Consider the following 16,402-nt stretch of genomic DNA (forward strand, 5'->3'; position numbering starts at 1 on the left):
CATACAAGTCCATACAAGTCATTTTACCCTAATTCACCTCGCGCGCCTCGTAATCTAATTAACTTTTCAATCAACGTGCGAATATATAACTGTCTTTTTCGAAAGGAATTCGTTTTCGTTTTCGAATTTTCTCAATGTTTTTGATCTACGTTCTCTTCCATATCTGTGTTTTTCTTTGTTCGTTCTCTACATTTTTGAAATCAAGCTCTAAAATCAGTTTTAAACAGTTATCTCGTTGTTGAAGATGATGAATAATTCATGTTCCGTTTGTTAATTGAATCAGAACGAAGTTGATTTTGTTTTGAATCTAATCAAGTAGCTGAGATGTGGTTCGATTCTAGTTAATGTTTTCGTTAGTAGTTTATGATTCTGTAGGTGAATAATGTTGTTTTTGTTTGTGAAAATTATTGTTCATCGTTGATAGTTTGAATTGAATGTAATGTAAAAGTTCTGTATTAAAGAAAATATTTTTCTGTATTTGCAGCAAATTTCAGTGTAACACGAAGATATTTGAGTATATTGTTTAAGAATTTTCGATGTATTTGTACTGATAAGTTCAGCATAACTCAAAAATCTTCTTCTCCTTTCTTCTCATCTTATACTGCTTCTTCTTCTTCTTTTTAATCATCATCATCATCTTTTTTTTTCTTATTCATATTTTTTTCTTGTTTTATCTTCTCACGTTTCATCTTGTTTTACTCTCTTAACAAAAATAAAAACAAAACAAATCAAACAAAGAAGAAGAAAAAACACATAATCGTACAAAATTACTTGGAAGATGATTAACTTACATTCATTCAACTAAAAGAAAGAAAGAAATAAGAAAAAAAAAGAAGAAGAAAAAATACAGCATTAGAAGAAACATTTTTCTGTATTTGCAGCAAATTTGAGTGTAACACAAAGATATTTAAGTGTATTGTTTAAGAATTTTTAGTGTATGTGTGCTGATAAGTTCTGCATAATTCAAAACTCTTCATCTTCCTCCTCCTCATCTTCTGCTACTTCTTCTTCTTCTTCTTTTTTTCATCATCATCAACATCTTCTTCTTTTTTTTCTTATTCATCTTTTTTTTTTATTTCACCTTCTCAAGTTTCTTCATGTTTTGCTCTCTTAACAAGAATAAAAACAAAAAAATCAAACAAAAAAGAAGAAGAAACACATAATGTAATAATGTTGCAAAATTACTTGGAATAGGATAAACTTATATTCATTCAACTAAAAGAAAGAAAGAAATAAGGAAAAAAAGAAGACAAAATGCAGCATTAAAGGAAATATTTTTCTTTATTTGCAGCAAATTTGGATGTAACACAAAGATATTTGAATGTATTGTTTAAGAATTTTCGGTGTATATGTGCTGATAAGTTCTGCATAATTCAAAATTTTTCCTGTTCCTCTTCCTAATCTTCTGCTACTTTTTTTTTCATCATCGTCACCATCTTTTTCTTCTTTTTTTATTCATATTTTTCTCTTTGTTTTACCTTCTCAAGTTTCTTTTTGTTTTATTCTCTTAACAAGAAAAAAAAATCAAATAAATAAGAAGAAACACATAATGCTGCAAAATTACTTGGAAGATTGTGAACTTACATTCATTCAACTAAAAGAAAAAAAGAAATAAGGAAAAAAAGAAGAAAAAAAATGCAGCATTAGAGGAAATATTTTTCTATATTTGCAATAAATGTGGATGTAACACGGAGATATTTGAGTGTATCTTTAAAAATTTTTGGTGTATGTGTGCTGATAAGTTCTGCATAATTTAAAACTCTTCCTTTTCCTCCTCCTCATCTTCTGCTACTTCTTTTTTTTTCATCATCATCACCATCTTTTTCTTCTTTTTTCTTTTAATTCATCTTTTCCTTTTTGTTTTACCTTCTCAAGTTTCTTCGTATTTTTCTCTCTTAACAAGAATAAAAATAAAAAAATCAAACAAATAAGAAGAAACACATAATGCTGCAAAATTACTTAGAAGATTGTGAACTTACATTTATTCAACTAAAAGAAAGAAATAAATAAAAAAAGAAGAAGAAGAAAAATGCAGCATTAGAGGAAATATTTTTCTATATTTGCAGCAAATTTGGGTGTAACACCAAGATATTTGAGTGTATTATTTAAGAATTTTTAGTGTATGTGTGCTGATAAGTTCTGCATAATTCAAAACTCTTTATCTCCATTCTCCTCATCTTCTAATGCTTCTTCTTCTTCAACTTCTTATTTCATTTTTTCATAATTCTTTTCGAATTCAGCTTCGCAACTTCCTTCACTTTTCGCGATGATTTTCAGAGACTTTTGAGAGATTTTGATCCTTATTTGAATTTTGAGCGTTGCAGTTTTGATTGAGTGAAAAGAATCGTTTGCGTTATTCAAGAGTTAAGAAAACCCGTATTTACATGTAATCTACACTGAAGGTCATTTTTGTTGAATTTAGACCAACTTATATAAACTTGTATACCAAAAAGACTTATATGTGTAGCATATTTCTCGCTTTCAAAAAATACGAGAAAGTATAGGTAATTTTTTAATTTTAAAAAATATGCTTTCAGTATCTGCACATTCCTTTTCTCGTTCTCTATCTTTTTTCTTTTTCTCCTTCATCACATTTCATCTAAAAAAAAAATGCATAATTCTTTTTTTTTAATGGGTTTTTTTTATTGTTTGCTGTTCACTACACCCTTAATTGATTATCTAACAAAATTAGTTACCTAGCAAAACTAAATATTTTATATACCTCAAGATCTTTAAATTACAGAATGTTTAGCTTACCACCAAACTATGATACTTCTTAATAATAAATATACTATTTAATTAATATATAATAAAAAAAAAATAAAATTATTTTATATTATTTTAATTTTATATCTACTTAATTTTAAATTAATTATATTTTTTATTATGAATAATTATTATTATAAATATACATTTTATTAAACACCTACAAAAAAATTACAAATATTTTTAGTAATTATAACATAATTTTTTCTATGATTATATAATATTTATTAACGTTATTTTTTTTAATAATTACACATAGTATATAACAATATAATAGGTATAGAATTAATCAATTAATTATTAAAATTTAAAAAAATAATTAATATTTTCGTATAAAAAAATGAAAAAATATTTATTGTGAAGAAGAAAATATTAAAATTTTATATAATTATTTAATTGAGATTGGTTCTATCCATAGTTGTCAGAATCGAATCGGTGATCGAACCGGTCAGATTATTGGGTCACTGGATTATTGGTTCAACCGATGAGTTACTAGTTGAACCGATTGACTCGGTCCTATATAAATAAAAAATAAAAAATAGTCAAAAGTTTAAAATTAAAATTTAAAATACATATTTTTACTAATATTTTAAAAATATTAAGTTATTTTAAAACAATATGGAATATGAACAATAAATATTTTATTATTTTTACACTATCATAAATATTTTTATTTTGTTTTTATATTAAAATAACTATTATTTTTAAATTTTAATAATTTATTAAAAAATAATATTAACAGATATTATATAATTATAAAAAATAAGTGAGTTTAGAATTATTGTTAAATAAAAATATAATTAATTTAAAAATAAGTGAGTTTATAATTAAAATTAAAATAAATTAAATAAAAATAAATTATTTGATGAAAAATATCTATATGTATTATAATTTGCATAAATTTTAATAAAAAGCATAGTGGCCTAGTGGTTGTGGAGTGCTTTTGTATTTTTGAGGGCAAGGGTTTGAACCCTGCTTCAAGCATTTTAAAAATATTTTCACTCCCAAGCAATTCGGTCTGACTAGTTCATACCGGATTTTACCGGTTCACACCGGCTCAATTCATTATACGGTCCAAACACCGGACCGGTATCGGATACGGTTCACCGATTTTTCGGTTGATCGGTCGGTCCGGTCCGATTTTTACAACAATAATTCTATCGATTCAACTAATAATTTATTGGTTGAACTAATAAACCAACAAACTAAAATCTAACCAGTTCAATCACCAGTTCGGTTCTGACAACTATGATTTATGGAACTAACATCCCATTATCCTATTATGTTAGAAAAATTCGAGGAAGCCGACTACAATATAAGCCAACATTTTTTTATTTCTAGTTTTGAAATTCTTAAAATTAGAATAGTGGGATGTTTTTTATTTTGGTAAAGTATGTTTTTTGTTCCTAAGATTTGCGATTTTCTTCAAAAATATTCCTAGCATTTAGTTACATTCAATTTTGTCCCTAACTTTTTTATTTGAGTCAAAATTATCACTGGACGTTAATTTTATGTAAAACATTAGGGACAAAATTGAAAACTTCTAAGGGTAGTTTTAACACAAATCGAAAACATTAGGAATAAAATTGAATTAATCGAAAATGTTAGGAACAAAATTAAATTAACTTAAATGTTAGAGGTATTTTTGAAAAAAAGTCGCAAACGTTTGGAACAAAAAATATATTTTACCATTTTTTTATAATGAACCTATTTTTTAATTAGTTAGTTTTACTTGACTACACTCCTAATTAATTCTCTCGAAAACTTGTACTGTTAATTTTTACAATACCATTTAGACATTTACAAATACAATTTTCAATAAATTTATTCTTCTGTGGTTAAGAATGATTTTTAGTAGAAAAATATTACTGAATTTTTGTAACAGTTTTGTTCTCAACAATATATACATATTCTTTGACCTTACTTCATATTCAGAAATTGAAAATATTTAATAATCAAAATAAATTAATCAAAATTTATCTTATTTAACATTTATTAATTATTATAATAATAAATATTAAATAAAGTAACTTCTAATGTTTTTTTTATTTCGCTAATATTACCGGAGAGACATTAATGTAGTCCTTAAAACATTGAATATGTATTATTAAAGACTAAAGTATCTGTTTTTTCACTTTATCTTCCCACCACTCATACAACATTATGTGATTGCTGCACTATTTTTTTATCTAATAATGTTTATGCATTGTAGATTTGTAGCATTTGTTTCCACTCAAGCTCACTGTTTTAGATATGAGAAATTCTCGGAAATCAGTCACTTTTAATATTTTTTATCATTATTTGACCAACACAAATATTAAATTAATTTTAACAAGTAAATTTTATTAATTTATCTGTGCAAATTTTGAAAAATTTAAATGCAAACTGTATTAATTTATATGTGCAAAACAATGGTAAATATAAATACAAATTATATACTTACTATGTATAAAACATCTGTAAATATGAGTACAAATTATTACTAACCAAATACTAGTAAAAAATGATAATATTTGCTGGCTATGTAGCATTGCTCTTCATATAGCTAGCATAAAAGAAAGAAAGAAAACCAAGCATGTGGCTGATATTGCTGCTATCATTCACGGGCAAGAACAAGAACTTGTTTGCCAACATTGCGACCATTAAAGAGGCCAACCAAAGCAGCAGGGCCGTTTTCAAGTCCCTCAGCTATGTCTTCCACATACACAATCTTCTCTTCTTTGATTTTCGGCACCACATACTCCACCAACTTGTGATACATAGGATAGTAATCGGTGACAGCAAGACCTTGCATACGAATCCGCTTCATTATGAGATTTCCCAGATTTGTTACCCCTTCAGGTTGAGCACGATTGTACTGCGAGATCATTCCACATACTACTATTCGGCCATGGACTCTCATATTTAGCAGCACAGCATCAAGTGTCTTCCCTCCAACATTCTCAAAGTAAATGTCAATGCCTTCAGGGAAGTATCTGTTTTATAAAATGGTGAGAGTCAATATTATTCACTAGTGTGTAGTTGTTCAAAGGAAACTTGCAGTTCAAGTTTTTATGTCACAAACCTTTTCAATGCAGCATCGAGGTCAGGCTCTTCCTTGTAGTTAAAAGCATCATCGAATCCGAATTTATTCTTCAACAAATCCACCTGGTTGTAGAAAGATTAGCATTCAAGTGGAAGAATGTGAGCAACTCTAAAATGAAATAGCTTTCAGGTCTTGCCAATCATATGCTTTACAACATGTGGGTGAGGGGAGTTGATACAAGATAGGATTATTTGCAAACAATTTGATGAATGAGCAATGCTAGGGGCCAGCAATTTTTGTGATTGTTAGCCATCAACTAGCCATCAATGATGATTTGATGGTGTGAGATTTTATTTAATGGTTCACCTTTTTCTGTTGGTTACATGCTGGCCAAAATTCAATAATAATACCTTGTCTTTACTTCCAGCACTTCCAACGACATAGCAACCGGTCAATTTCGCAAACTGGCCAACAAGTTGACCAACTGCACCAGAGGCAGCAGAAACAAAAACTTTCTCTCCTTTTTTAGGAAGCCCAACTTCAAAGAAACCGGCATAAGCAGTCATTCCTGGCATACCTGCAATCATAATGATAACAGGTTAAGCAACCCAAAAGGCAAAACAATCTCTGAAAAGCAGTAAGCTATTGGTTCCAAATGAGTATAAAAGGTTATTTGATTTTCATTTCCTCCATATCATAGCTGGTCAGCCAAATACTCTATAACGAATAATGATCAATTCCAGCATTGCAAGTATTGCATATTATATTAACATCAAGTGTTTCAGTCACCAAGAATCAATAAGAACTAGCTGTGGAAAGTTACACACCAAGAATTCCAGTATAGTATGAAAGTGGAACATCGGTGTGCTCGATTTTGAAAAGAATTCGAGATGAGGGGACCAAGCTGTACTCTTCCCATTTAGTAAACCCCCACACCAAATCACCCTTCTTGTAATCAGGGTGTCCGGATTCCAGGACTTTAGCCACCCCATATCCAAATAATGGCTGCAATAATGCAACAACCAACAGTTAGTAGCTACATAAATTTATGATTGAAATAGAATCATCAACAGCAGAACAATGCTAAATGAATTGCTTCTTAGATCAAACGGCAAAACCAATTGTTTGGAATTTTGCAAAGTACCAACACAATTAAACCATGAAATTTTTCTTTTCACAAATTGTGGTTGATTCACTCTTCTCGTAAAGTGGAAATTCAGGTGCAGTGCTACGAGTCGTTAGATGACAATTTAGTTAAATTTATCAAACCATTTAATGGTTCTCAACTATCAACTTTACCTAAGTTTCTATCCTATTTTAATTGGATGAAAGTTGAAACAATTTTGTAAGTAAATTATTACTATGATAAGTGATAATAACACGGCCACTGATGTTGGTTATTGATAACACAACATGAAGTAGTCTCAATTTTCTTCAGATATCATTCTCTTAACTTCAAAATTGGTGACAAAATCTAGAAACTACCAAACATACAGCACTTCAATTCATATTCTCAAATCTCAACAAGATTTCGCAGCTACTACTAATTTAAACACTAATCTAGAAATAGGTCACAATTATCAACTTTATAATCAAATTGTTCCAAGTGAAAAAAGAGGGAAAAAGAAAACTTACAGAGCCAGGAGCATATGGAAGGAACTTCTCAAGGATTCCTATGTCGCTCATAAGGTTTCGCATGAAAGGATCACAAGACAAATAGAGATTCTTGAGAAGGATCTCATTGGAACCTTCTGGAAGCTTGAGAGTGATGGTGTTTTCAACTAAGTCCAAGTCTGATTCCTTAAGGAAACCGGTGACATAATCCTTCAAAACCACTTGCTTGTTCTTCACTTCCGCCATTGATGGTATCTTCTCTCTTTCACTGTTTCACTCTTCCAATTATATTTATAACTTGCAAGGTTTGCGTCATTGCTTACGATCTTAAGACAATATAATACCAATTCACGTCACTATGATCATACTTTCAGTGTGAATGTTCTACCCTCTGAATTTATTTTCAAATTTTAATGCGCTGACTTCTAACTTCAGTGCTGAGGTTGCTATTTTTTTTTTTCTTAAACTGAAGATAGGAGATTCGAATTCGCAACTTCTTAATAAATTAAGTTATAAGTTATAACTTATTGACTTAGAGGTTGCTACTTCGCTAATAAATTAAGGATTTATTTATGTTGACAATAAAATTATAAAATAAAAAAGTTCTTAATATATTTATTTTAAATTTATTAAATAAAAATATTTTAAAATTTTTTATTCATAATAAATTTATTATATATTCTTAAGATAGATGTTAACTAAATTTATAAATTAAATTTAATTAATTAGTAAAATAAATACATAAATAGGCAAATATAGACATAGTCTCCTATGTTATGGTCAGCAAAGAGTTAAGGCAATCGTCAATGAGTAATAGTTTAAATGGCATAATCTTCCTATACTCAATTAAGAAGTTGGGAATTCGAATCTCCTATTTTTGGTATAAAAAAAAAAAAAGAAGAAAAAGAAGAGTTAAGGCAATCATTATTTAGAGTTTGGTAGATTTTAAAGAAATCTATTTATAGTTATATGCGACAATGAAAAGTCACATATCAGAAAGTGTACAAGGTTTTTATGAGTGACACCGAATTTGAGAACACAAACAAAAAACAAATAATACTAATTCTCAGGAAGATGGTATTGGTGATCAAATTAGTTAAGTTATTGGTTTATTAATTTATTAGTTTAATCAAAAAATTATTAGTTGGATCGGTAAAATTGGTCTTACATAAATAAAAATATAAAATAGTCAAAAATTTAAAATACATATATTCATTAACATTTTATGAAAAATTAAAATCTCAAATTATAAAAATAATTAATATAAAAATAAATATAAAATTTTTTAGTATTATTATAATAGTATCTTAATTTGATACAATAAGAATAATAATTAATTTACAAAGTTTATCATATAACCATAATATTAATAAATTTTAATATTAGTATCAAAATAGATAATTTTAATCACAACACTAACGTTAAAATAGATTAAATATATTAATAAATTTTTAGTAAAATTTATATTTATATTAATAATTGTACATAATTAAAATATAATTAATTTGAAAAATAAAAAATAAAAAATTAAATTAAATTAGATATTTATAAAATTTAATTAAATGTTTAGTAAATAATTAATTTTTGTCATATATGTAATAGAAAACAAAATAGCTGAGTGACAAGAAAGGAGTGTCTCAATTAGGAGGTTCCCAGTTTGAACCTTCCCTTATTCGTCAATGCCAACTAGCATTGGTTCTTAATTTAATTTAATTCTTTAATTATTTTATCTTATTATTAGAATATAAGGTACGGGTTAAGTTAATCTTAATTAATATACTAATACTATGAGTAGGCAAAACATCACAATTAAGTGAATTAGTTAGAGGCATCATTTGGCCCACTAATAATAAGTTAATAACAGTCTAATACATTCATGCATCTATCTAATTAATCATGAACATTTTTACAAATAGGTTAATAGATTTTAATATTATCTTACAATTGAGTGGGTTTAATTTAAACGTAAAAATAAAAAATACGTGATGGATATTATTTCACACTGATAAACTTTATAAAAGACTTTATTTTTAATAAATTTATTAGATATATAATTATTTATGTATTTTATCTTATCGTCTTAAATTTTATTAAAAATTGTATGATCCAAATATTTAGAGTTTTATTTTTTTATCCAAAAAAAAAAAACATATAAAAAATTTATATAAAAATTTAAACAAATTTAAATAGTGCTCTTACTTAGAGTAATACTACATATCTGTTAGAAAAATAAGAGAGAACAATAGAGAAAAAAATTGAGTGTATTCAGGTTATATAGAATAATACAATATAAAAAGATATTTATAAGTGTTAAGAGAATCGCAATAATAAAAACATAATATTCTATAATAAATATTTATATATGCTACATAATTTTAATAAATGTTTATTGATCCTAGTATATTCTAACATCCCCTCAAATTCAAGTGACACACTTGAATTTGAAACTTATTTAAAACAATGAGAAAAAGAAAAAAAAAAAGCACATTAAGCTTTACGCTTAAGTCGTAAAACAGAGGTAGTGTGGTATTACGACTTCTAAAATAAAATGAGTACACATAATAGCAGAAGAATTATAATATGTTAGGAGCCTTGAAGAATAGAGGAAATAAAAATCGCAAAATAAAAGCGCAACGCTCAAGGAACGAGTTAACTTGCGTGCTAAGAAAATCATAACTATTAAACATAAGATAAGAGAAGTAGGAATAGAATGCCAAAGATACAAAATAACAAGCTCCTGACTCGGCCTGCGAAGTCAAGACTGGCCGGAGAATATACACACATATATACATATATATACGTATCCAAAATCCAGATGTGCATAAACAAAATCCTACCTCTCCATACACCTCTAGGAGGATAAAAAAGAATAAGTTATGTGGAGAGAAAACTAAGTACATATATATACATCATAGCATAACAAAATAACCCAGTAACCACCCCGCTTCAAGAATCCAGACGCCTAACGAGATGCCTCTCGACCTGCATCTGAAAAATAACAACATAGTATGGAATGAGAACCGGAGGTTCTCAGTATGGTAAAGGTACCACACACATAATATATAAGGTCCTGGGAATGCCACAGGCAATCCTAGAACGTCGAGACTCAGATTATAGAGCTTAAAGAATTAAATAGAAGTCATAAAATGTGGTTTTCTAAGAGTATCTAAAATTGACTTAACTTAACCTTAAGTCTAAACCCCATATTGTCGTTCCTCCATATCTCCACTTCCTTCAATATTTCACAGACAGTTAAACAGATATAAACAAGCACAAGAAAGTTACAAATACAACAGATAACAATTACACATTTAACATGACAAATACAGCTAGGCACACCCAACTAATGGACAAGCAAGTAATTTGAGTAATATGCAGATAATGCATGCCTGTCCTACGGCTGATGAGGCTCATCTTTCAGTTATCCAGCCAACCCGACAAATCTGAATTGTACTTAGACTGTCTCCCGATGTGCATCCCCATGAGTCTATGCATAGCTTTATCTCAAATAATCAATATTGCTCAATATGGGTAACATTTGTGGAAATTTATATAGTGTCCGATCACACTTACGTCGTAGGGTCAACAGAGTATCGAATTTTCTACCTGGTACACGTGGTGGCAAGTCACAACACTTTATCCAGGGAATCTCGTATCTCAGATCATTCAAATTCATAAGCCATATAAATAATTCAATTATAATTCATCAACATCCACATCATTCTCAATTGCATCTCATTCATCATCATACATTAAATATATTCAATCCTTATCCTTCATTATTACACCTCCCATTCCGTCCATCAATAGTTCCAATTCAAAACATAATTGATTCTTTTCTAAGAATCAAACTTCAAACTTAAAACATACTCATTTTTTTAATAACTCAAAATCAAACCATATAACCTTTAAATCTAAATCTCTTTTAAATAATCATCTAAACAAAATCTCTAATTTTTATAAAATTTCGGCAGCATCTCCTCTAAAATTCGGACTTTACCACCCTTTTTGGGTCCAAACCTGCATTCTTTTCAACTCAACATACTCTTCCTCATCATCATAACAATCACCACAATAAATCTACCTCAGATCAACAATTATAATTACACAGTATTCAAATCCAACAACCAAAATTTAACTAAGAATCATAGTTCACAAATCCTAGGCTCTTAACACAAAATACCTTATTATCACAACAACATCCACAATAATTATACCTCAAATCAATAATTTACTAAATCACCAGTTAATCAATAAGCACCAAACCAACCATGTTTATCAACAGGATACTAAGTATTAAATATACACATGCAATCCAAATTATCCTATGGTCATCTAGCTTAAGTTTTTACAGAACATTATATATTAAATGCAAGAAACCTAAATCATACCTTAGCCGATTCCCAAGTATTATTCCAAGACAATTTTTCTAAAAGAACACAACCCTCAAAACCTCAACTAATTCGCTTCTTCCAAGTTCCAGTATTCACAATTTCAAGTTCTAATTATTTATTTTCAACCTAATACACATTTATAACACATATATATCTAATTTAATACTCAAAGCTCAAATTCAAAGAAAATAAAATAGAATTATCGTATCCTCACCTTACTCAAGCTTCACATAAGTAAGAGTGAACGTTTTCCTCAATCTAATTGGATCCTAAAACATCAGAAATCAAAGAAATTCAACATTCTCGCTTAAAATTCGAAAATTGGGGGAAGAGAGGGTTGAGAGTGATTAAAAAGTTACCTATGAAATTATTCCGATAGAAACGTAGAGTTCAACGCGGTGAACACGTGGTCACAAACAGTGCGACAATTGGAGCTCGGACGGAGAAGTTACGGGAGTTAGAAATTTACGTGAGGGTTACGGGAATGTTTCGTTCTTCTTTTCCCTAGGAAGCTTTCAGCTTCGTTTACATTGAAATGAGGGGGACGAAGGCTTGGGTTCACTTAAAAGGGCTGGTTCGGTTGGACCGACAACTCGGTTCGGGTCCGGTTCAATTAGTTCGGTCCGTTCGATCTAATTTTGGACTGTTTTTTTTTTAAATTTGTGTCAAAATTCTCGTTTCAATAAGATCTATCCTAATTTGATATAATATTCACATTTCTAATTCTCCTTATTAAAAACTAATTTATTGACTAATTATTTACTAATTTAATCGGGGTTTAAAGAAAACTGATAGAACGAGTACAGACGGAACTGCCGGAAAGAAGCGCAGACGGAACTGTCAAAAGAAAACACAGACGAAACTACTACAAGTTAGCACAGACAAACTGTCACAAAAAAATGAAGACGAAACTGCCGTAAGGAAGTGCATACGCAACTGCCGAAAAGATGGCGAATTGCCCAAAAAGGGCCAAAAAGTAGTAAACTACGAAGAGATGGTAAAATGTTGGAGATTGATGAGAAATATTTGGTTTTTCCATGAGAATTGGTATGCAGCAGATGGCACATGACAGTGGTGTTTGATTCATTAGATTCGAAAAGACAAAAGACGGAGAGGATAAACTAATCGGTAAGATAAAAAAAATATTAAAAGAGTGACAAAAGATAGAAAAATGGCATAAAAAAATTGAAAATACGATAATTTTATAAAAAAAAAAAATAATCTATCTTCTTCAAAAAATATATCATAGCTCTGATCGACTAATACGATGTTAGAAAAATAAAAGAAAATCATACAAAATTATAGTTATATATTTGTCTTGTGATCCTTTCCTGCAAAACCTTATGAAGGTTACACAGGAGGCGCTGAGGCATTCCTTCCATATGCCCATGGCACTGTAAATTATATATTTTCTTGCTGTTCACGCTACACATCATTCTCATTGAGGAACCTGAACTCAAGAATTTGATTATAAAGTTGATAATTGCATGGTATTTCTAGATTATTCTTCAAATTATTAGGAGCTGTGAAATCTTACTGAGAATATAAATTAAAAGTGCCGTATATTTGGTACTATCTAGTATTTTGTCATATATTTTTAAGTTAAGAGTATGATATTTGAAGAAAATTGAGACTAATTGTCAATAATTGAATATAATAACTGAGTATGTTGTGTTATCAATAACTAATTACAATATTGTTGTCATCTAATTAAAATAAAAAACAATTTTGTGAAAAGAAAAAAAAAATGAGTAGCAAAGTAAATCAACCACAATTTGTGAAAAGAAAAATTTCATGGTTTAATGATGTTGGTACTTTGCAAAACCATCCAATGACTGGTTTTGCCTAAAATTCTGAAAATCAAACGAGTCATAGAGGTTTAATGTTTAAAAATTTATCTGAAGTTCAATTGAAAATGAAATCGGATATAATAAATAGGTAAATTTTACTAAACTCTTAATAAAATAACATATAATTTATTTTTTATGTCATAACAATTTTTAATTGAATGATATAAATCATAACTTAATTATAAAATAATTCTACTATAATTAAGATATAATCCAATTAAAAAGTTGATATGTCATAGAAAGTAAATTATATATTATTTTAAAAAATATTTAGTAGAATTTATTAATAAAATAATATATTTATGTATAAAAAAAATTTAATTTTTTTTGTGTTTTATTATTATAAATTAATAAACCGTTAAAAAATTGCATTGGATCGATTAGTTAGTTAATTTTTTGTCGATTTTTTTTTTTATTATTTAACTAGTTCGTAGTCAATCTATTTTTTATTTGAATCTAATTAATTTAGTGACCGATTTTAAATTAACCCAATTAAACTGGTCGATTCGACCGGATTCTCATAAACATTGGCTTTGCCATTTGATCTAAGAAGCAATTCATTTAGCATTCTTATGTTGCTCATAATTCTATTTCAATCATAAATAAATGTAACTTCTAACTGTTGGCTGTTGTATTATTGCAGCCATTAGCAGGATTTGGTGGTGGCTAAAGTCCTGGAATCTGGACACCTGGATTACAAAAATGGTGATTTGGTGTGGGGTTTTGTTAAATAGGAGAAGTACAGTTTGGTCCCTCATCTCAAACTCTTTTTTAAAATCGAGCACACCGATGTTCTACTTTCATATTATACTGGAATTTTTGGTATGCAATTTTTTTGTTAGGTACTAAATAAATGACACAGTAAAATATAGAGATGAAAAACTAAAAATTTGTATAAAATATAGAAATAATTGAATAACTTTCTTTGAGAATTACAAATTCTCTTTATCATAAAGAGACTACAATATCACTCTCTATTGACAAAAGAAGAACACACTTCTCTTTACATATATAGGAAAAAACTATTCAAAAAAATATTATGTTATTCTATCTGGATGACTTGATTGAAATGAATTAAAGAAAAGCTCAATTTATAGGTGAGTCTCTTCAATATGAACCATCCGTCAATTAGAAGTATATAATTTTTCTCTTTTTCAACCATTAAAATTCTAAGGTTATAAACTAAGATTGTTTATTACCTTTCATTTATTTAGTTATTATTTATTTATTTATTTTCTAAAATTAGCTTTACTAACTTTCACAATCTCCCACTTAAAGCTAATTTTGATAAATTTTTAAAATTTATATTGCTCATGTATTCCATAGGCTGTATGAGGATCTACACTATTCAAACTTTTCTGTGTTAATTGGTTTTCTCATGGTATCTGCTAGGTTAACTTTAGTGTGAATCTTCTACATATCAACACTTTCTTCTTCTACTACTTCCCGAACAAAGTGATATTGTACTCCAATGTGTTTTGTTCTTGAACGAAATGTAGGATTCCTTGCAATGTGCAAGTCACTCTGACTATCACAATACACATAAATTTTCTGTTGTTTGTGCACGAGTTTTTCTATCAACCTTTGGATTCAAATAGCTTCCTTACATGCTTGTGTAGCTGTCATATATTCAACTTCTGTAGTAGATAAAGCTACAACAGTATGTAATTTAGATAGCCAACTCACAACTCCTCCTGCAAGTGTAAACACATAGCCTGTAGTAGATTTTCGTTTATCAAGATCACATGCAAAGTCTAATTCGACATATCCATTGACAATGAATTCTGATCCTCCAAAACATAATGCAACATTCGAGATCTCTTTGATGTATCTCAAGATCATCTTAACAACATTCCAATGCTCTTTACCCGGATCTGCCATAAATCGACTTACCACCGCAACTGCTTGCTCAATATCTAGCATTGTACAGATCATGGCATACATAAGGCTTCCCACTGCTGATGCATACGGTACTTGAGACATTTCCATCCTCTCTGCTTCACTACTAGGTCACATACTTGAGGATAATTAAAAATTCATAGGAAATGGGATTGAAATTGGCTTACATTTTTACATGTTGAAGCGTTGCAAGATCTTCTTCAAATAATTATTTTGCGATAACCAAATATTTCTATCTTTTTTGTCTCGGTGAATTTGCATCCCTAAAATCTTATTTGCTGGTCCCAAGTCTTTCATGTCAAACTCCCTACCCAACTGTGCCTTCAATTCTTGGATTTGATCTTTGTTGGGACCTACTACCAACATGTCATCCACATACAACAGCAGAATGATGAAATTATTATCACCAGACCTCTTGTAATAGGTACAATGATCTGAACTAAGTCTGTTGTATCCAAGGCTAATAGTGAAAGAATCAAATCTCTTGTACCAACACCTTGGTGCATGCTTTAGATCGTACAGAGATTTAGTTAACCTACAAACCAAGTTTTCTTTTCCTTGTTCTTCAAAACCTTCTGGTTGGAGCATATATATCTCTTCTTGAAGTTCTCCATGAAGAAAAGCAGTCTTTACATCTAATTGCTCTAGATGTAAATCAAATATAACACACATAGCCAAAATTACTCTAATAATAGTTAATCTCACCATTGGAGAAAATATTTCATTGAAGTCAACACCTTCTTTCTGAGCATATCCCTTGACAACCGATCTTGTACGATATCGTTCCACCTGATCATTACTATCTCGTTTAATCTTGTAAACCCATTTGTTACCAATGGCTTTTCAACCTGCTA

At 29.0% G+C, this 16,402-nt stretch overlaps 1 protein-coding gene across 1 annotated transcript; it reads right to left on the reverse strand.

Annotated features, from left to right (window-relative positions):
- Positions 1 to 5,181: 5,181 nt before the first annotated feature.
- LOC130961817 (2-alkenal reductase (NADP(+)-dependent)-like) lies at positions 5,182 to 7,681 on the reverse strand. The gene is made up of 5 exons (XM_057887837.1): positions 7,427 to 7,681; positions 6,619 to 6,796; positions 6,202 to 6,368; positions 5,831 to 5,913; positions 5,182 to 5,741 (listed from the first exon to the last, which is right to left on the reverse strand). Exons 1-5 carry the CDS (start codon positions 7,649 to 7,651, stop codon positions 5,363 to 5,365), a joined length of 1,032 nt encoding a protein of 343 aa, XP_057743820.1. The 5' UTR covers positions 7,652 to 7,681; the 3' UTR covers positions 5,182 to 5,362.
- Positions 7,682 to 16,402: the final 8,721 nt, after the last annotated feature.

The sequence above is a fragment of the Arachis stenosperma genome, chromosome 2, assembly GCF_014773155.1.
Source record: "Arachis stenosperma cultivar V10309 chromosome 2, arast.V10309.gnm1.PFL2, whole genome shotgun sequence".
NCBI lineage: Eukaryota > Viridiplantae > Streptophyta > Magnoliopsida > Fabales > Fabaceae > Arachis > Arachis stenosperma.